Genomic DNA, 20,999 nt, shown 5'->3' with positions numbered 1-20,999 from the left:
CAGGCTGGTGATGATGGTGCAGATAGGCAAGAGGAAGCACTTTCTTAATCCTCCTCTGCCTCCACGAGGCAGAGCCAGGCCTGAGGCATGACCCGCTTGCATGTCCCTCCTAGGGGTTTCTGCTCCCCTGGGAATGACTGGGAATGAAGCCAGCTGGGCGAGCCAGGGTGCTCTGCCTGCATTTTTAAACGAGAGCCCTATAATTATTTCTTTTCTGATAGACTCTTGTTTCTTTCCAGCAGAAAAATGTCAAAAGATGTACTTGATTTTATCTTCTGGTATCTCTGGCATGCTGATATACTATGGTGTTATTTCTGACCAAAGCAGCAATGGAGGAAAAGGAAGGGAGCCTGATATGACTAAGTTCAGCTCGACCTTTTAAAGGTGCCGCAGTGAACACGCAGCCCCTTCCCACTCAGCTGACACATGGTAAACGAAGTCCACCCAGAGGAATATCCACAGGGGCTCACTGAGATAACGCTCAGTGCAAAGATCAGTCAGCAATGGAAAATCTCCTGCACAGCCAAAAAGGGGCTGCAAATGGCCTTTAGAGACATGCAGAGTTTGATAATCGTCAGATCTTTGACAATCCCGTCACTGCCACGCAGCGACGGCGCGCTGACTTCCCCTTGCTCATAGACTTGCACGGGGCTGTGCTGCTCTCATCGGCTCCGCTGACCGGGGCCATTAACCACACAGCTCTTGCCCACGCGCCAGCCCCGCTTACGGACACCGCCTGTCCCGGGGCGCAGCACAGCCGGCCCTCAGTATCAGGCTGTCCCGCAGGAAAAAGCCTTCTCCTGGCCCCGGGACTGCAATGAACCCCTGGCCACGGGACTGGGGAAAGTAACTCCATGCACAGGGTTGCAGAGCCAGCAGCTGCCCTTGGGGTGCCATGGGGAAGCCATCTGCCCCGCACCCCCCTGCTCCTGTACACACAACAGCTCCTGCAGCAAAACCCTGGCTCCTTCTCTCTGCCCTGAGATCAACCTTAAACCACGTGAAGGTTAAAAAAAAAAAAAAAAAAAAAAAAAGTCCTACTGCGAGCTAGGGTATGTCTTTGGGATCTCCCCATGAAATCCTGGCTCCTCACAAATGACAGTAGTTTTATTTGCGATTTCACTGCATTTTCACAATGTTCTCATCTGTTTTATGCTGCCAGAAGGATCTTGGCTAATGCAATCTTCCTGCTGGCTCAGCACCTCTGCCGGCAGAAGCTCTTGAAGCATACATCAGGCAAGGAGTGGCCATAAGCCAGGAACAAGAACGGGACATACAGAAGTGAAATCAGGGGATGAAAAATAGTTAGCACAGTTAAGAAACACGGGAGCAGGAGTCCACATACTTTTTTTTAATCAAAGTCTAGGAATTTTGTCTAAGAAAACAGCTCTTTCTCAGTTAGAAAGTACTTTAAATTATTTCTGGAGTGGATCAAAACACTAAGCGGTGGTAGGTGCTCCCACAAGGGAAAAGCCTACCAGCCACGTAACAAGGAAGCAAGAGAATTGGACCGTCATGGCCACAGGCCGTGGGATGACGCAGGCTGATGCTCCTGCACGAAACAAAGCCATTCCTGCTCTGGCACGGCAAGGGCAGGAAAGCGCGATGGACAGTGCAGTTCGTTTTCGTCTTTCTACTGGGAAGCTCTTGACGGTGCACAGGAAATTCGAATCAGCCGCTCCCTGCTTACACAGTACTCTCTGCAGACGGGACTCTCGTGCTCCGGCTTTGTTGGTAATTCCAGGATGATAAAAATTTGACTACGTCTTTGCCTGAGACTTGGCGCTACCTTGGTGAAGAAAATCCTGTCTTTGTTACATTTTGCGTTTTTCTCGTACATAACTGCAAGGCTTCCTTTGCTGTTTCCTACTAAATCAAATGGTACAACCAGTTATTCTCTAGGGTCTCCACGGAAAATGTGCAATCCCATGCAAAGAGACAGCACAACATTAGGCATAAATCCTATTACTTGTCTGCAGCCATGAGAGCAACAGCAACCTTCTCTCCCAGAGATTTGTTCCAAGTGGAAGCTAAATTTTTAAATTACAGGCAATGACTTCCAGGAAGAGCCAACAGAGGCCAGATCTCACCTGCGAGTGCGGCACCACTTAGCCAACACGTGAGTCCCATCTATCTTTGGGAAATGAGGTTTTGCACTCTTGCTCCACTTTTCAAAGGGATAGGGAGCCCAGTTGTGCCCGAGTCCCTGTGCGAGTGTAACCTAGTACTACTTCTCTGCACTCCCGGGGGACCGCTGCTGGCTTCACCAGCCCACCATCCTGGCTCTAGGATAAAAGGAGCGAGCGGGCACGTCCCGGCCTTATATGTCACAGCCAGTGCTCTTCAGCATCTGATGGAACAAGCTGGCATCCAGGCTGCTGCTGAGGGACCCTGGGGTAAGACCCTGTCCTCCAAAATAGCTGCAGCCCCACTCAGCACAGTGTCAGCTGCATATTTCATACGCTGGCTCTCTGCTATCCAAATCACTAGGGGACGCTCAGAGCAGTGCTGAGTCCAGGGCAGGAGGACAAGACAAGCCCTTCCATCCTGAGAACCAACCATCAGTAATCATGCAACCAGCTCTGCTTCTGCCTACAAATTGGGCTTCATGAACATCATGAAAAAGAGAGCCAAAATTCTTACTAAAGACAAGATGTAACACCCAGCACTACTCCTCTGCCCAAGAGGCTTTTTACCCATCACTAGATACTATTACATTTTGTCTTTGACGAGCCCATATTGGTTGCTGTTGGCTGCTGGTTTCCTTGTTCCTTCTATGTGTTTACAAACAGTTCAATTAGTTGTTCCACTATTTTTCTGAAAAGTAAAGTCAAACTGTCCTATAATTCCCCAATTCCTCCTTTTGGTGGTTAGATACCTGGTGGTCAGAGTAATTTCCTAGGAAACGGGAACTAAAGCGAGAAGGTGACCCCAGGGTCTTGCAGCCCTTGGAAAAGCACCAACACCGTGTGACTCTAGCACACAAGGTGGCCAGTGCTTGCACCAGTCTGTGCTGTGGAGCTCAGTGAGGTCCCCAGGGCCATGCAGCCCTGGCAAAAATGCTCTTTCTGCTGCTCTGTGGGTCAGAGCACAGCAGCCACATGGTGCGAGGCTCTGGTGGGCTAGGGCTCCGCGCCCTAGGCTCGGTACAAAGCTGACACTGCAGCATTTAACTTGACTACGAGCAAATATTACCACTATAACCTTAGCTAAGGTTTTAAAACACTCATCTCCCCAGCCTGGGAAAGCCCAGAAATGACAAAAACCAACCATTTAATGTGAGAGATACAGGACTGTTGCCAAAAAAAACCCCCAACAAGCCATCCCTCCAGCTAATTCCAGTGCCCTTCAGTCCTCAGGAATAAAGCTGCCGCAAGCGTTGCCCGGAGGCATTTCTTGGGAAAACTACGACGACGACCGAGCAATTGGTTTCTGCTGCAGAAAACCAACAGGCTCGCACAGCCCTAAAGCCACCTAAGGCTGCCCTGCTCGCCCTGTAACTAGAATGAAATGTTGGCTGGAGACAAGAGGCTCCAGCTTCAGGGGTCATTGCGGAAGAGAGCTTGTCCCCACCTTCCCCACCAAAACTATTTGGATCTGTACAGCAAACGGAGGCAACTGCTGGGTGAGTGCAGCAAACTAGAGACCCAGCAGGGCGATAAAGGCTGGGAAGTGGAATGTTTCCCATGGGACGGAGAGCAAAGGCTCTGACAGCACACGTTTGAAGCCACCAAATCTGCATGCACTTGGGCTTTCATACGCGAGGCAGAGGGACAAGATTAAAACTGCGAAAGATGGTCTGTGCATAGGTGTTCATGATGCTACTGAATTAGCTCTCCTCTTTCCTGTTTCGGACACAATGCCAGATACATTACTTGAAATGTAGCTTTTGATCCTCAGTGCTAGCAGTGTTGTTAACCCAGGCTGAGCGACACTTGCACTGGGGGAGTACAGAAATGACAAGGCAATTTCAGAAATACATATGCACAGCTTCCACCCACATTTTGAGTTTTTTTTTTTTTTTTTTTTTTTTTTTTTAGAAACAAAACCAGTGCAAAATCCAAAGTCGGGGCGGGAGGGGACAGAGATGGGCGAGAGATTGTGTCTGGTTCAGAGGCGCATACCAGAAACATGAAAATTACGGGATCAAACTGTTTCTTAGCTCGGCATCCCTGACATTTTTGCAGAAAACAACCAGCAACGGCAAAACCAAGTTTCCTTTCCTGGAGGGAGCAGGGAGGGAGAGCGCAGGGTAGAACAGCCCATGCTGCCCGCGCTCAGCAGGGCTGCTCTGATGCAGAGCGATGCCTGCTCTTCCAGGAAGGCAGATGTGGCGTGGTGATTGCTGTGATTCCCCACCGAAATGCTCAAAGGCTTGCGGGTAGGCTGTGCAAGACCGGCAGCTGTCTGCCTCTGCAGTCGCTCGCCGGTGGCTCACACGGCTGGAACAAATGCAAGGACAGGGGCACACCTGGCTCCCGAATGCTCCCTCCACGCCTGCCCGCTTGTAGGATGCTGCTGGTCAGGTGGCGGCTGGCAGGTGCTTGTTTGAGGGCCGGTGCTGCCCAAACCTCCTCCCTAGATGGCTGCCAGCGGGTTTGGGTGCCTGTGCTAACCCCGGGCTGATGCTCTGGAAAGGGAGCCCTTGCCCCAGCCTGCCCGGGAGCTGCTGCTCATCTGTGGGGAACGCAAGTGATGAGGGTCTGGGGCAGCAGCCCCGAGACATCCCTGTGCTGCCCCAGCAGCAGGCATGTCTGGGCACGAGGAGGCATGTCCCCAAACTGCGCGTGGCCAGGACAGCCCCCGGCATGCCTTGCCTTGCCTTGCCTTGCCCGCAGGATGGGAGAATCCAGGTGCCAACGTCCCAGCTACCCTGGAGTCAGTCTGTGCTGCCGTTAGCTTCCTGGGGAAGGCTCCAGGAGCGGGTTTGTTCCCCACGGGGAAGCTACGCGGAGGGCAGATTGGAGGCTGCCTCGTCTCCAGAGTCTCCGTGGGCTCCCCCGACACCCCCGAGCCCCTTACGGATGGATACCGGCGTGGCAAGCGGGGAGGATGTTTTTTTGGGGGGGTCTTCTCAAGCAAGCACCTAGGCACAGCTGGACCTCGCAGGTCCGCAGGAGCGAACCAGCCCCCCGGGAGTCCCCCCAGGCCCCCGCGGCAGCCCGAGACGGCGCCTCGCTGCCCTGCGCCGCTCGCCCAAGCGCAGCCGGCGGCCGCCGCGCGGTGCCGATGCCGCCGCCGCCGCCGCCAGCCGGGGGCCCGCCTCGGCTCCCAGGCGCAGCCTGACCACTAGGTGTCAAGATCCCGCCTCAGAACCGATGCTCGAAATCACAGGGAAGCGCTCAGCGGCAGCCCACGCGCCGCTGCGGCGGCCGGCGGACGCGCGGCGCAGCGGGGAGAGCGGGGCGCCGCCGCCGCCGCCGCCGCCTGCCCGTCGGGCCGGGAGCGCCGCGCCGAGGGCTCCGCGCGAGGCCCCCGCGGCCAGGGCGCCCGGGAGCGCGGCCGCTCGCGAAAGCCGGGTGACGACTTCCACGCGCGCGAGAGCCAATGGAAATTTTGAAAGCTGAACGCTTTTCAGAAAGTTTCCGTGCCTTTCGGTTTGTTCTTAAAAGGACCCGTTGACCACAGCGTATTCCCGACTCACCCTATCAGTTATTGGCAACTCTGAGGTTATTTTTCAAGAGCAGCAGCTAAATGTGGGAGGACAGGGGGACTCACGGCAATTTGTTTACCTGATGGCTGGACTCCCCCCTTCCTTTGATTTATGTTTATAGGAAATATCCTTGCCTAAATGGAAAAACACATGAAAGAACATTACTTCTGCTTCCTCTGCAAGCAGAGTACATGTTTGTCAGGACCTGTGCCTTGTGACAGGTTGAGAGAGAACATTTTGGGGAAGGGAAACTTTCTGACAACTCATCCCCGAAAGGCAGACTCACGATAAGACTCCCAACGGGCCCGATCCTCACTGGGAGGAAGCGGCGCCTGACTTCAGTCATGATATGCTAATTTACAACAGAACAATCCTGGCTGAAAAAGCAGTGCTGGACTGCCCCAAAAGAGGGTGCAAAGCAAACCGCCCAAAATGAGTGCAGGAGACAGTCCCGGCTGCAGACCACTGACATTTATCAGCTCATAAGCAAATGTCACGAGGAGACAAAGCAAAAGGGAGGTGGTGGGACAATAGAGTCGGTGGAGAAGCATTTAATACAGGCCTTTGGACATACAGACATAGCAAGAATTACGTTTGCATTTCCTATGTATTTCCTATGTCCTCGCTGCCCTAGCGCCAGGCGATCCTCCTCGAGGAGGGCAGCCTGTAGGGTGTGTGGAGCGTGGCCTCAGGGGCGTCCCCTCCCAGGGTGCTCCCTGGACTGCGGGTTGCAGGCTCTGCGAGAAGGGATGTCCCCTGAGCAGGTCTCAGTTTTCTCCCTCTGAAATTTCCTGCAACATGCCACTGCTTTAAGGCTACACGGGAAAGGTGAAGGGAAATGCACGCTTTCTCTCCCATCTTTTATGCTGTCCACCTGCCTTGCATCCCCTCCTGTTCACCACTTCTTTACAGAAAAGAGATTTCAGCAGCATCATAGGCTACTAACAAGAGAAGGAGCCAATCCTGTAAACCTCCCACCTGAGGCTGATAGAAAGCTGACAGCTTTCAGTGACAGAAGACCTAGTGAAGAGAGAGAGCAGAGTCCACCCAACTGGTAGGTATTGTTCGAAACATCACTTAGCAAGAGATCCACAGCTGTAGCTATGAAAGACATAAACACATCTACTTTCAAAGGCCCTTACTCAAAACTGAACTGGGATGCACTAAATCAGCCCCCACGTTCACCAAATTAAAAAAAAAAAAGAAAGAAAGAAAGAAAGAAAGGAAGGAAGGAAGGGGAAATTCAGATTAGTCACAAAGAAGTTCCCCCGCCTGCTTCTCTGTGCATAAAGCACTCTCCTGAAGGCACTGTATTCATTTCACCTCTGCTCCTGGGACAGGGCACCGCTCGTCCACCCTACCTCTGCTGCAGGCACTTGGGACCCCACTGGGCTCCAGGCCACTTCCCCCAGAGGTCAGTGCAGACCAGCAGAGATGGATGGACAGCCAGACATGGAGCCGAAAAGGCAAGAGCATCAGATGGATCTCGAAAGGGAACCTGCAGAAGATGAGTGGAAGAGCTGGCAGAGAGGCCAGATGAGGAGGAACACGCTGCACCTCGTGTCTGCTGCTGCTCAGTGGATATTACTGCTCGTCTGCTTGATCTACCTGGGCATAGATGTTCTGCAGCCCTCAACGGTAAGAGCTTGTGTTCATCCCGTTGTCTGCTGGCCTGTAAAACTTTGTATGGGCTTTTTTTAAGAAAAGAAAAAGCATTTAGGTTCATCCCTAACCAAACCACTAGTTTTTAACCCCTTCCTTAATAATTATCACTTTTTTTTTGCATCTCCTGCCCTCAAAATAATATCCAGTGTCACCAAGTGCAGGGTTTAGGGGACGGTTTATTGGGAAGGGGGATCATTCCAAGAATACTCTTTGCATAGCAGTGCCGGAGGTGGAGCGGCCTCCCGGTGAGGGAGGTCTGCCTCCCTAGGGATCTGTCCGCTGCCCCAGTCTGCAGCCTTTGGTAGTCACTCGTGCATATTTTCATTTAATTAATGGAATCATCTGGGTAAGTGTTTGCTTTCAACAAGTGCTAGATGAAGAATGAGAACCCAGGTTGCTTGTAAACATCTCCTGAACTTTTTTTAATATGCCATACAGGCAGGCAGATATGTCAGAAAGAAAGCTAACTTGCGACAACCCTAGCAAGACCCCTGGCACATTCCAGCATTCCCAGCATGCATATATACTGGGCTTTGGAAGTAGTCAGCTATATCTGTAGAGGAAAGTAAGTGTCTCTGTGTGCGCCAACAGGACAGGCACTGATTATGTGATCAAAGAGTGTTTCCTTCACATATAACATTGTTCCAAACTCAATATAAATAACAGAGATGCTTGAGACTCAGAATACTTTAGCAAAACTTGCAGCAAATATATTTTCCTCTTTTGCATGTTTGCAGACAGGTGGATTGTCAACAACTTTTCACTGCTATTTCAGCACCGCTTATGTGCTAGCTACTTCTCCTCCCACATCTTCTCCAGGCGGTTTGTAACACTCTTAAAATTGTTATGCTTCATCTTAACAGAGTTCATTCTTTCCTCCCACTTAGTCTTGGCAGAGAAGCAACTCAGGCACATAACCATGCAAGGGTTCGATGGCCTAGTGCTCTGGGTCCTCTGCTGTTTAATGGAAACATGACGCTCTGTGCAAGTTTCACTGAACTGAGTCTCACAGCAGTTATTAAACTTTAGAATGATATCCCTGACAAAAGATAACTCATTCCATTCGGTTGAGTCCTCTTTCTTCTCCCTCCACTACTTGGAAGCCAATGGAGAAGGGCAAGCTTTCTTGCTCTGCTCAGGATGCAGTAACCTCTCTTGTGTCCCACTCTAGCTGTGACTCCTGGTCTCCTAATATCTCTCAGTTCTGTAAAAATGTCAAGTCAAATCCTCTTCCTCTAGAGGAAGGTGGCACTGGCTGGCATTGCTGCATGTGAACCTTACAAGCCCAAGATGGCAGCAGTTGAGGAGGAGACACAGTACATGCCTGGAGTTTCCCTTCCTCAATAAAAATGACTGAAACAGGATGCTCAAGGAGGAGTTACTGCAGCAGATGAAAAGTCCAGGCTCTGGGAGTCACCAGAGGACCCTTTCAGTTTTAAACACTTGCTAAGTGCAGGCTCAGAACTGGTTTCTATTATTTTAAGTAGATAACCATAGTCTCCTGTTCTGACTGCACCATGCTGGGCAGAAGAAGTCTCACTGGCTGTACACAGGGGGATTTCATCGGACTGGATTTACAGGGCTCTGTAATATAGCAGCGGACCGACTGTATAAAAGTCTAGAGGAGAGGCAACAGTGCTAATCTGACTTGTCTCGCAGGGCAGTTTAGGGAAACAGACTTCATGGGGTTTTCAGAACCATGGGCACAACACCATCATCATCAGAGTGGAGGGCTCGAAGAGCTGGTCCATGGGAATAACTGAGACACCGCCTGGCACGGCACTGTCCCTGCTCCTGGGAAGAGTCTCCTTCTGCTTTCCAGGGCTGGAGACTGCAGGAATAACTCCAATAGCAAGACAGTAGCTGTGTTTTTTAATAACAAGACTATGTTTGATTACTTTCTGTTGTCCTCACAGCTCTTAAAAACCCTGGAGTATTCAGTAAAAATACAGCATAAATAACATTACAGCACATGCTCGAGAGATGAACAACAACATCTGCAGTCCAGACTGTGCTTAAAAAAAACGGGCAGTGATCTGTTTTTCTGTCATGATGGGGCTTGGAGAGCAAGCCTCACTTGTAATTTTCAAAGGAGCAGCAGTGAAAAAAATGCTAGTGATAGTTAGCTTTTGCACCTGCAATGCTTATGACTTCCCATGTTTCCCGGGACAACCTCCTCTTGCCGCATCAGTTGGGATAAGACTAAGGACAGGCCACTCAGATGAAGTCAGAGGGCATGAAACTCCCTAATGACAAATGAATATGAGGTAAAAGCCTCTAGCAGGTTTGGGAATTTAAAGGCTCCTAATGATCTGTTGCAAGAGGATTTTGCCTGAGAAGAGCAGGAAAAGATACAGGAGGAGTAATTTTGCAGAGTTTTAACATAGATAAGGAGGATGTGGCCATAATCCTAGTATCTCCTGGTGCGGAGAAGGTATGAGCCACTCGCACTGCAAGGTAGTCTGCAATCTGTATGATACAAGGAGTCAGGCACATGATTGCAATGGCCCTCTCAGTCAATGCATCCCGTTATGGTCCCCTGAGATTTGCACCCTCTGCAATACGAGCCTATTCCCAAAACTTCTGCCTCCTGACACTGCTCTAGAAACTGCAGGATAATAATAAATAGGAGGTCTTTGGGAACCACCTCACCAAATCTCATGTTTGGGGATCCTGAACAGGCAAAAATGGTGTGGTAACTGTGTGTAAATGATGCAGGAGAATCTGAAGCAGTTGCTAAGGAGTCCCTCTCTGACCTGGGACCCTCCTGGCATCCTTTCCTGCACACCATATGAAGGCAGAACAGCAAAATAGGGATGATGAACTTTGTCACTAGCTCACCAACTCCTTCCCACTGCTATAGGTGAGTTCTTCCCTCTGCAAAATCTGTTAGTAGATAGTTGTAAAGTGCTTTGTGATCATGCGGTAATAGAATAGAGATGTAAAACAGGCAATGTGCATCAGCAACAACGGGGCTGATGTTCTTACAGTTGCAAGCTTGTCACCTAACCAGTCCATGTTTAATGCAGCCTACTGTCTACTGGTGGCCAGGCAGGACAGACTGCAAGGGATGTTGTTTGACCTCTGAAGCTCAGTGGTCCCGTGCTCAGCTATCATCTTGTTGGGAAACTACACGGAAATCCCAGCTGCCTGAGCCAAGGAGTCAAACGCTTGTGCACTTAGGCTCATAGAAACGGAGCAAGTGTAAGGCTCGAGCTGCTGCACAGGATCAGTAACTGAGGGGGAGATAGTCCCACTGGAATTTATGGGTGATCATGCAACAAAAACTTGTATTTGGTAGCTGAGCCAGCCTTACCCATGGAAAAAGTGGCAAAGCATCAGCTCTAGAAGGGCTAGAGGGTGCCAGAAGAGGCCTTTCCTACTGCCCGCACCCGGCACCCACCTCACACCGGGCACAAAGTGGCCGCTCGGGTCCGTCGCCACCCGCTCGCCTCTGCCAGGGCACAGCCCTGAGCCTGCAAGCTGCGTGTCGGTACTCATTCTGCAATCTGCTGCTTCCAACGCTCCTCCTGCGCCCAGAGTGAAGAGGCTGCTCTGGTCCTGTATCAAATGAGGCTAAATATATAAAAATCAGCCCAACATGAATCTGACTAGCCCATTTTTCCCTTAGGAAACCTATGGCATAAATAAAGAAAAGAAAACGGAGCAGCAAGCCTAACCTTTCACTCTTTAATCAGGCAAAACACTGAGGACTTGTGGTTGTGAAGCGACTGCAGATTTGGGCCTCCTGTGGTTAAGATGAGAGATGGGTTTGAGATGCAAAGTTCAGATTTAAAAATCTAATATAGAAGCTTGGTGTTTTGCATATCTGATCAGTAAGATACACGCTTCTGTATTTGCATTCACTTTTTCTGTTATAAAATGCAAGTCAACTTTAAGGGCATCTTAAAGCACTTTTAACTGAGCCACCGAGAGACACACATCCTGTAACAGCCTGGTCCAAAGCGCAGGGAAGTGATTGAGACAGCTTGGTGTGCACCCATAAAGCCAGGCGTACCTCTCAGCGCTCTGCAGGATGAGGGAGAGACAGCGAAGCAGCACATCTGGGTCTCGGCTCTGCAAACAGCCTCGGGGGCGTCATGCAGGGGGGCTCTGCGCCCCGAGGGCTGAGCCTTCCTTGCTGAACGACTCGATTACATTCGCCAGGATGATTTTCTAAACGGGACCAAAACTACTGGGCACGCTCAGGAGGGTTTAGCACCTAGCTGAGAGCCGGACTGGCAAGGAACTGCGGTAAAATCGTATTTAATAATGACAATAATAATAAAAGCAAGTAAAAAGCGCAGCCGGTTAGCAGCAAGTGTGCGTGGCCGTGCTGGCCCCGCGGCGCCCCACGCCCGGACGGGCCGGCGGGGAGACCCCGGCCGCTCTCCCAGCCCCGGTGCCGGTGCCCGCCCGGTGCCGGCGGGAAGCGAAAGCGAAAGCGGCGGCGGGCCCGCCCCGGTGCACGGCCTCACTCCGCCGGGTCGTTAACGCGGATTTCTCTTCTGTTTTTTAGTCTCGGAGCGACAAAGTCCCGTGGACCTACATCCAGTACACAGGTTGGTGAGCGCCCGGGCAGGGGGGCGGGCGGCCCGGTTCCCCCCCGCGTGTCTGCACCCCGCGACGGCTCCCGGGGAGCGCTCCCCCCGGTTCCCGGACGGCTCCCGGCACCCCGGGGCGCTCCCCCGGCACCCCGGCACGGCTCCCGGCAGCCCGGCACGGCTCCCTGGGCGCCCCGGGGCGCTCCCCCCGTTCCCGGACGCCTCCCGGCACCCCAGAGCGCTCCCCCGGCACCCCGGCACGGCTCCCGGCACTGCTCCCTGGGCGCCCCGCGGCGCTCCCCCTGGTTCCCGGCACGGCTCCCGGCACCCGGGCACGGCTCCCTGGGCACCCCGGGACGGCTCCCGGCACCCCGGAGCGCTCCCGGCACCCCGGCAGGGCTCCCGGCACCCCGGGGCGCTCCGCCCGGTTCCTGGCCGGCTGCCGGTGCCTCCGGCGCGCTGCCCCGGCTCCCCCGTGCGGCTCCCGGCACCCCGCTCCGCCCCGCTCCGCCCCGCTCCCCGGCAGCTCCGCGGTGGCAGCCGGGGGCCCCTAAAACGCCAGAGGTTGTTAAGCACTTCGTGTCGTGCTAATGGGTATTTCTTCCGATGGAGGAAGAGGCCAGGAGTGCTGTCTGGCGGGAAGAAGTGCGAAATCTGTCCCAGCGAGTTGGCTAAACCAAACAAATGGGCTTTCCTGGAGGGGGAAAAAAACCGCAGTTTTGGGTGGATCTCTGCAATAGTTACATATTAAAACAAGCCTTCACTCTGAAAGAATAAGAAATGTATTTTCGAGAGTTCACTGTGTACATACAATACACTCTTGAGGGTATTTTTTAAAAAAGTAATTGAATTCCTGATTTATGAAAAATGTAAATGATTTCCTGGGGAATAGTAAACGTATAGCAGAAAGGGCAGTGCTCTGCACATTGCACATTTTGCCCGAAGACATACCTCAATAATAGGAGAAAATATTAAAATATATAAATCGTACTTAAAACATTGTTGACAGTTATACTTTCAGAGAAGATTATATAGGTAGCAGTGAGTGTAACCTAATATTATACAGAGAAACTCATTTTCCTAGAGAAAAAGCTTGAGAAAATTGGCCTCAGCCAGGAGGGGCTGTGTTGCCTGACAGGAGACCTCTAACAAAGTCTTTGCATCAGCATCCCCAAGGTCTCAGCCAGTGCGCTGAAAATGCAGGAGCACAGCTGGGAAACATTTCCAGCATAGTTCAGAGTAATCTGAAGTATGCTCATTCCAAGAGAAAACCTCTCACACTACAGTCTTGTTTTAATTTCTCCTGGCCCTGCTCTGTCTTAATATGTTTCTTCCTCTTCACTCTCTAGGCTGCTCTTTTATCCTGTCTTATCTAAAAAAATCCAAACCCAAAGACATAGATTTGTGTTATCAGCATCTCTAGAGTAAGCTCTTTTTCTCTTCCTTTCAGCTCTGGCCACTTCTCTGTCTTTATGTTTACTGTTTTTATTTTCTGTTCTTTTTAGGAACCTGTGCTTCCTAAACTCAGAGGGATGCTGTACTTACATGTCTGTATTTTAAGAATGAAATACAGGCAATAGTGCATAAACAGAAGTTCAGGGGGATAATTCATATAAATTGGAGCTGTAGTCCAAAAGGCACAGCTTACTCAGGAACAGGAACCTGGAAATTTGCACTACAGATCTCTTTTTTCTCTGGTTCCTTCATGTCTGGAACGGATCACATTCTAGATCCCTTCTGTCCTATTCTCTATTTCACACTCTTCCTTTACTATATTTTTCCACCCTTCCTGCAGTCAGTCTTTATAAAAACACCCTCTTCCAAGAAGTTATTTGCCTTCATAGGATTGTCTTTGCTTTCTTCCATTCCAGGTGAAAGTGTCAAAGGAACTGCCATGAATCTCAGTGCTGAGGCAGGCTCTATTCATATCAGAAATGGTTCCCTCATGATCACGTGCGATGGCCTCTACCTAGTGTCCTTGAAGGGTGTTATCAGTTTCCCTGAGCTGGAGAAAAACGACTCACTGAAGCTGATACTGGGGAAGACAAAGACCAGCGAGGCTCTCTGGGAGCAAACTCTCCAGGACAACGGCAAGACAGTAGATCTCATCACGATGCTGTACTTGTTTGCTCAAGATAACATCGCCCTGTGGACCAACACAAACGCCACTGTCAAGGGTTTGTCCTTTAGCCTTGTGTTACTAAGTCCCATCTTCTACTGCTTACTGTAGAAGATGACATATTAAAAATGTAATATGTAAAGTACGGCCTTTCCTACCAACACCAAACTAGAGCCAGCTACCAATACATCCATTTGCGGGAGGCTTGTTCTTACAAGCTGTACTTGTACCGGAAGACTGCTCTAACCTTCTGTCTTGGGGCTATGGAAAGTCTCAGCTGGGGTGAGATAAATCACAGTGCAAATGGGCTTTATATAATGCATGCCATGTTTATCTCTTTGGAGCTCTATGCACCTATTTTGCTATCAAGGATGGATCTTCCTAACACTGGAGAAAACACTGGATGCATGGAGCCCTTGAGAAGAACAAAAATGAAAGCCAAAGTCACTCAGCTTTGCTCAGATTCAGAGAAACCCTGGGTTTCTCTATTTATTTGACAGTATCTGTATATAGTAAAAATGTGCTGTACATTTGCTAAAATAAAAGTCTGTTAAATCAGGAAGATACCTCAAGTGTCTCGAAGCCATTTGGAGAATGAAGAGAACAGATTCGCTAAACAGCTCTTTGCCTGGCAAGGCAGGAGAAAGTGAGGGGGCAGCAAGAAACTTCTTTTGGACTGATTCTGATAAATGCTGTCTGACAGGTTAAGGCAATGAAAGACAGACAGTATTTGGAAAGGAGCTAACAAGACTGCACTGGACAGCAGAAATACCGGCTCTGCAGTGACTATGGGGTTTTAGGAGCAGCTTTTAAAAGAGATTATAAGAACTGGCTGTTCTAGCTGGCTGCAGACTGCTGAAGCCTGAGCCAAGAGGACGTATATTGGGGTGTTTACATCTTGATACCAGCTCTCAGAGACGTTAAGCTGAAGGGGAATCCCCCTCAAGCGTGCACACCCAGACTCAGAATTGGCTTGACCCCAAAATAAGATCCAGGCACGTAAAGTTTGGAAAAACACAAAGACTCTGGTGTTGGTGGGTTCTCTGTAACGGTCCAAGTGAGACCTCCAGGTCTGCACCTCTTTTCTGCTGGGATGGTTCAGATAGGTCCTGTGAGCCTCCTAACAGACCTAGCCAAACACGCACATCCTGGAGAGCTTCACAGGCCTGACCTCCACGATGTGCCTGTGCACCCATACACAACCTGCCCTTGCTCCCATCACAGTCAAGAGACAGATGGCTCTTGATGGCTCATGGCTGTGCGTCCCTCCTCTCATTACAGCTTGCGGCTGCTGAGGACGAGGACTGCCTTTCCTGGGCTGATAGCAGCATGCGATCTGAGCACACAAGGACCTACCATGGACACAAACCCTCCTTATTGTAGGCTTGCTGTGAGGAGCAGAGCTGCTGATGCCAAGGGGCTTAGGTCCCAGCTGGGGCCAGGAGCTGTGGTTCACACTGCCCTGGTTCAGAGGAATTGCTCTCCCCAGAGAAACAGCTTGCATGGTGGCATGTACAGCCAACAACTGTCATATTTTCAATTTAAGAGGTGCAGATTTCAAGGGCAGATTGATGACCTTGCTCCCAGTGAACTCCAGCAGCCTTTCAGCATCTCACTGCTGACTGTACACTCCAAAGTGATTGTTAAAAGTATTTATGTATTTATACTATAGGCATAAGAACATTATTTGATGTTTCTTAGAAACACTGGGAAGCTTCAGACTTCAGGTTGCCAGTGCTAAGCTCTTTGCAGATGCTCTCAAGTTCCTGGAGTTTTCCTGTTGCACAGCAGTGGGTGGTAGGCACCATGCTACCACCCACCTCAGCTCCCTGGCTCCTCGCCAAGCGCGCCACAGGGCTCGGGTGCCAAAGGGAGCTTAGGAAACCTTCCAGGCTTTGGGGAGCTTTTCCATGTGCTTTCCACTGTTGTTGGCAGGTTTGATGCACCTCCCTCCCCAGAGGCCTGCAGGAAGCCTCCATGCTGAAGCAGTTATTCGTTCAGTGCTGGGAAGCAGCTTTTTCTTATCTTGGGACTGAAAAGCCCTGGGCTGACTTGTGCCTCCAGGGTGCTGCTGCCCAGCTGCAAGGGGCGTTTTGGACTTTTATCACTGGTTACCTGACTGCTACTCTGCCTGCTACCGAGACTGAAAGCAGCTGCCACCCTGACCCAAAGTTGTGTACTGTCATGCTCTTTGGCTGAAATGAGAATGTTTCCTTTCCTAAAAGTTAATAAAACTTTCTTCTTTAACGTTTGGGCTTGCAGTGTCCCTTTGGAGGGGGGACCCTGGTTAATTATGCATTTAACTGTATTTGAGTAGATATCTTTACCAGTATGAAAAGTATATGAAATTTTCATGTACTTCTGTTTTTACAGATAAGCTTCAGTTTCAGCTCACCCCAAGGATATGCAAGTCAGGTCCTTCCTAACAGGCTTGTTCACAGCTTCAGCCAACATAGGCCAGATCATGCCAGCAATATGAAGAGGTGCACAGGCTACAAGAAAGCTTAAGCCTAAAGGGCTATTGGATTTGTACCTCAGAAAGGACCAACCTTTCTCCTTGCTTAGAGTAGGAGAGGGCATTTCACTCAGTGGTTCCTCTGTACTTTGAGGCTGACCTAGGAGATGTATATATACATATAGGTGTATATATAGACACACTTCTTGTCTTGAAGTAAAGGTTGAAATAATTCATTTCCAGAGGTTAATTGCATGAGGGGCTAACTATCCTCACCACTAAGTTTCCGTACTGCCAGTGTCTGTTTGTATCTTGTAACACCTTCTTCCACAAAGTTAAAAGTCTCTTCGTTATGAGACAGGTTAATTTTTGTTACTGGAGTTGTTACGGTCTTGTAGGAGCTTGTGGATGGTGCTGAAGTCATGTCTTACAGCTCTGTTTGGCCAGGTCAGTGCATTGAGCTTTTAGGTCAGCCCTCACAGATCATTACAGCTTGGGGTTTTGAAGTGGAGGGCCTGGACTGGGCAGTCTCCAGCCACAGTCCCTAACTCTCCCTGGAGGGACAGTGCGTTCTGCCTGTTTCTGCTTGCCATGTCTGTGCTCACACAGTCATAAATTGAAATAGGCCTCCCTGACACGTGGGGACCTCACGGTCTGTCCCTCACAGATCTTTTCATGAGACCCATTTCACAGAATACAGTTATCAAACAGTGATTACTGACTCATCCCCTATTTTAAAGCAGTTTCCACTTACGCTATGTCTTGTGTTCAACGCACACATGCTGTATAAACTACAGAGGTTCCCCTCTCTCTCCTCTTTCCTGCCTCCCCACATGTGTAAAGCGAAGGAGAGCATGAAAAAGCTGATGTAAGAGCCACAGTCACCTCTTGGGAAGGTGCTGGCCCCTTCCCAAGGCCCCTATCAGATCAACAGGGCTCCCGCTCCCTGGCCATGCACAGAGACGGATTCAGGTTACTGAGAGCAAACAGCCTTCCCCACCAGTATCCCGGACATGTGAGGGTCTTAGAAAAGTAGTCACTGGTACCTGCTTCAGTAACTGAGGTTCAGACCCCAGAAGAGGAAAGCTGGTGGTAGCTCAAGCTATTTTTGATCTTTTCTCGCTGTTTCATGAATCAGTCTGAGTAAATCTGTTGTTTTATTGCCAGTCCCAGGACACAGACCTTGGGGCTGTGGGAGAGGTGTTCGCTAGGTTTGCATGTCCTGCCACGAGGGCTGGATGCAGCAGCAGCGGTCACTGCAGAAGAAACTATAGACGACAGCACAGGGCACAATGGGCTAGAAGCTGTTTGTCTTTAAGCTGGTACAAGAGTCAATGAATAGAAACATTTAAGCTCCTTTCATGTCCCTTTACAAGTCATTCCTTTGCTACCACAAACTTTTACCAATAATGGTGGATAATGAGCTTGTGGTTTTTAGATGCCACTTACGTTTCATCGCTGAGCATGAGTCATAGTTATTGCCTGTCCACCTCATTAGCAAGAGAGAACTGGAATGTGTTTGGCAAAGTGCAATCGACTCAACTGCTGTAAAGCTAGCACTGTCCAACAGAGAGAGCAAAAAGCAGAGGAATCTAGTTTCCATATTCAAGTGTCAGCATGGATAAGTCATATGAAATCCAACAGTTTCCTGCAGTAAATGGTTAGGAAAATATGACTTACTAGACTTTTCTCAGCAATATCCGAAACACCAGTCAGTAGATCTGCTCTGACAGGCAGCCCCTAGCTGGTGGTTATTGTTTTCAAAGGGATCCAGATCAGTCCTAGGGATGCTCACTTCCAGGAGTGCGGGAGTCTGCTAAAAGCAAAATGACTAACAGTAGCTAAATGCTCACTGGGGACTGGCAGAAGGGGAATGGGGACCAGGCCAGAAATGGATAGCGGCAAGAGAGCTGCAGAAGGATTTATTGTTTGCCCTGTCCAGGCTTGTGAGCCCAAAAGCCAGGGAGGATCACAGGGTTCATTTGCTCAGTTCTCCAAGCTGATGAGGAAGGCTAGGAAGGGCTAAAAACCTGGGAAAGCAGAACAGAGACTGAACGTATGTCTCCACGCAAAGGTGCTAAGCAGTGAGCTCACACGCTAGGAGCTATCTGGCATCCTGGTAAAACATATTCTGGCAACACCCTGCGTGGCATGCATGCAGAGACTCCCTGAACTCGTCACACCAGCAAGCAGGAGCCTGAGGTCTGGAAAACCCTGCAGGCCAAGGGAGGAGGCTGCTGGGCTGGCTGACCTGCCTTGGGAGAGGAGGATGCTGGGCAGAGAGACAGGGCGAGTGCAGGGAAAGAGAGCTCTGGAGACACATGATGCCAGGAGCAGGGCTGTGATTGTGTTTGGGACTTTTCAGGATCACAGGGTAGGAGACAGGTCTAGAGGGTTTTTCCCCCATGAGCCCATGCTTGGTGAACCGTGCCTCAGCAAACGGCTAAACACAACTGCTGCCTCCTCAAGCACCTACTTTCTCCTCCTTGCCCAATTACCTGTTAAGTACAAAGAGCCGGTGCCAATAGCTCTGTAATACTTCTTTTCTCTTAATGAAGCAAGGTTGTCCCAAGGGGAAGAGCATCTGTGTCTTTACAAGCTAGAGCTGCTCACAAGCATAAACATAGGCTCATGGTCATGTCCTCGCACTTTCTCTTGTCTCTGCAGTTTGCCGGGGTTGGTGGCCCACGCTGCTCCTCAGTGGCCAGCCAAGGCACTGGGGTGTGGACCTGGGCCTCCAGCCAAGGCAGTTGGATGCTCCATCAATATTTCTTCAGATAATAAACAGAAAAAGTTTTGGGGCAAGTCAAAACTTGATGTGGGCTGAACTGTGCTTTCCTGATAATTACTCTCATTATTGGCTTTAAGTCAAAATTCATACCTGTTTACTGGCAATCTGGAGACCTGTTTGCTTTACCTATGAAGAAGAAACTGGCATTGAATATACCTCAGAGGATGAACAAACATTTACCCCAGCGTAGGATCTTGTTCATAAAATATACAGCAACCTTATAATTTCACCATCGAGTAGATCCCTGAAACAACATATCATGGGTATTATCTCATGGAGGTCAAAGGCCTCACTGTCCTTTGTCAGATGGGTTAATTTCAAGTTTCTATTACTGTTAATGTCTGATATTGGGTTTACCATCACCAGCACAGAAATATTAGCAGGGCACATACATCCAATTAGATGAGATTTGGTTTCAGACATCACTTGGGATTATGTGCAGCAATTTGAAATACAGGTTGATCTTCTTCTCCATTCATCACTTCCCATAAGAGCCAGAATAAACTTCTTTTACTGGTAAAAATAGCACATTTTTGACAACATGAAGGGCTAATTTTGGTGGCTGCTCATCAGCTCTGAAAAGCCTCCAGCCCAGATTGCATACTGTCTCCAGCAGCATCCACCCTTTACAACAAAATATTTGTTCCAGTTTGCACAAGCATGATCCCGCTGTCTCCCAATTAGCTTCAATAACTCAAGTCACCTCCTGGCTACACCTGAAGTTAGGCTCAACTCCCTTTCTGAGAAGTGTCCTTTCCAGAAGCAGGGCAGGCTCAGTGCTCCTGCTCCAGAGCTGCACGGCCCAGGAACCGGCCCTGACAGTCATGCTGACTGTGTTTTTGTAGACACAGCCAGAGACCTCAGCTGCCTCGTACCAGGCAGGAACCAGGACTCCCTTCCTTGCTGCTGCATGTACGGTCACATTCAGCCTTGACTCTTGCCTGGGTTACTGAGAACAGTAGCAATAAGAGGAATAGCAGATGGAGAGAGCTAACCCCTATCAACCCTTCAGACTTTCCCAGATAGGTGCATGCAGTTGGGGCCAAACTGTGACCATCAGCAGGGACAATGCTGCAGGAGGAAATGGGCTGAGTTGAACACCAGAGCCACTAGAGAACAGTCCCAAGAAGCAAGCTACAGATCCTCCGAGATTTCAGCGCTGCGCGATGCCAAGGTATCAAGAAAGCTGTGTCAGAATGAGAGAAGAAGCTGAGTCACTACCTAAAACCTGAGCTTAGTGGAAACAACCTCTTCTGGGTAATTAATAACTACTCCACCCTTGCCATGCTTCATATCGTAAACACAGCCCATCATAAAAGCAGAGACAGACAAAACCACCAAAAACCAGCTCTGAAGCCGCAGTCAGGTGCAGAGGTAGACAAACCATATGTAGAGAGACAGACGGCAGGAGAGCTGCCTGCTGCTAAAGACCATTCATAAATATCTCAAAGAAGGTGTCGAGCCAGCATTTAAATGGATAAAGGGAACCTAGTGGGAAAAGGTTGGAAGGCTCTTTCAAGCAGATGGCTTCGCAAAGGGACAGCCAGCACCTCCACACGAGGAGGAGAGTGAAAACCTTGACCTGCGACGGGAGCTCCCTCCGCGGCTGGGAGCAGCCTGCTTGCCAGTACAAGGCCCGCTCACCCCTTGGCGGCACTGCTCGCTGCACACAAATTGTCTAGGATAGCGCATTTCGAAACCCGGGGAAGCCACAAACACAGACCATATATGATAAGACCAGCGAGTACTACTTTTGGCAGGTTAGTGCTACG

The 20,999-nt window shown here is 50.0% G+C and overlaps 1 protein-coding gene across 1 annotated transcript; it reads left to right on the top strand.

Annotated features, from left to right (window-relative positions):
* The first annotated feature begins 6,995 nt into the window (after positions 1 to 6,995).
* On the top strand, positions 6,996 to 16,181 carry TNFSF4 (TNF superfamily member 4). Its single transcript, XM_067300435.1, has 3 exons — positions 6,996 to 7,291; positions 11,838 to 11,880; positions 13,734 to 16,181. Exons 1-3 carry the CDS (start codon positions 7,088 to 7,090, stop codon positions 14,090 to 14,092), a joined length of 606 nt encoding a protein of 201 aa, XP_067156536.1. The 5' UTR covers positions 6,996 to 7,087; the 3' UTR covers positions 14,093 to 16,181.
* Positions 16,182 to 20,999: the final 4,818 nt, after the last annotated feature.

This window comes from Apteryx mantelli, chromosome 8, assembly GCF_036417845.1.
Source record: "Apteryx mantelli isolate bAptMan1 chromosome 8, bAptMan1.hap1, whole genome shotgun sequence".
NCBI lineage: Eukaryota > Metazoa > Chordata > Aves > Apterygiformes > Apterygidae > Apteryx > Apteryx mantelli.
Note: the sequence above shows the minus strand (reverse complement) of the source record. Positions and strands in the feature narration are given on the sequence as shown.

Coding starts and splice junctions, on each gene's coding strand:
- TNFSF4 (XM_067300435.1), top strand. CDS start 7,088: ATGGATGGACAGCCAGACATGGAGCCGAAAAGGCAAGAGCATCAGATG. Junction 7,292..11,837: donor ATGTTCTGCAGCCCTCAACG/GTAAGAGCTTGT, acceptor TCTGTTTTTTAG/TCTCGGAGCGACAAAGTCCC. Junction 11,881..13,733: donor GACCTACATCCAGTACACAG/GTTGGTGAGCGC, acceptor CTTCCATTCCAG/GTGAAAGTGTCAAAGGAACT.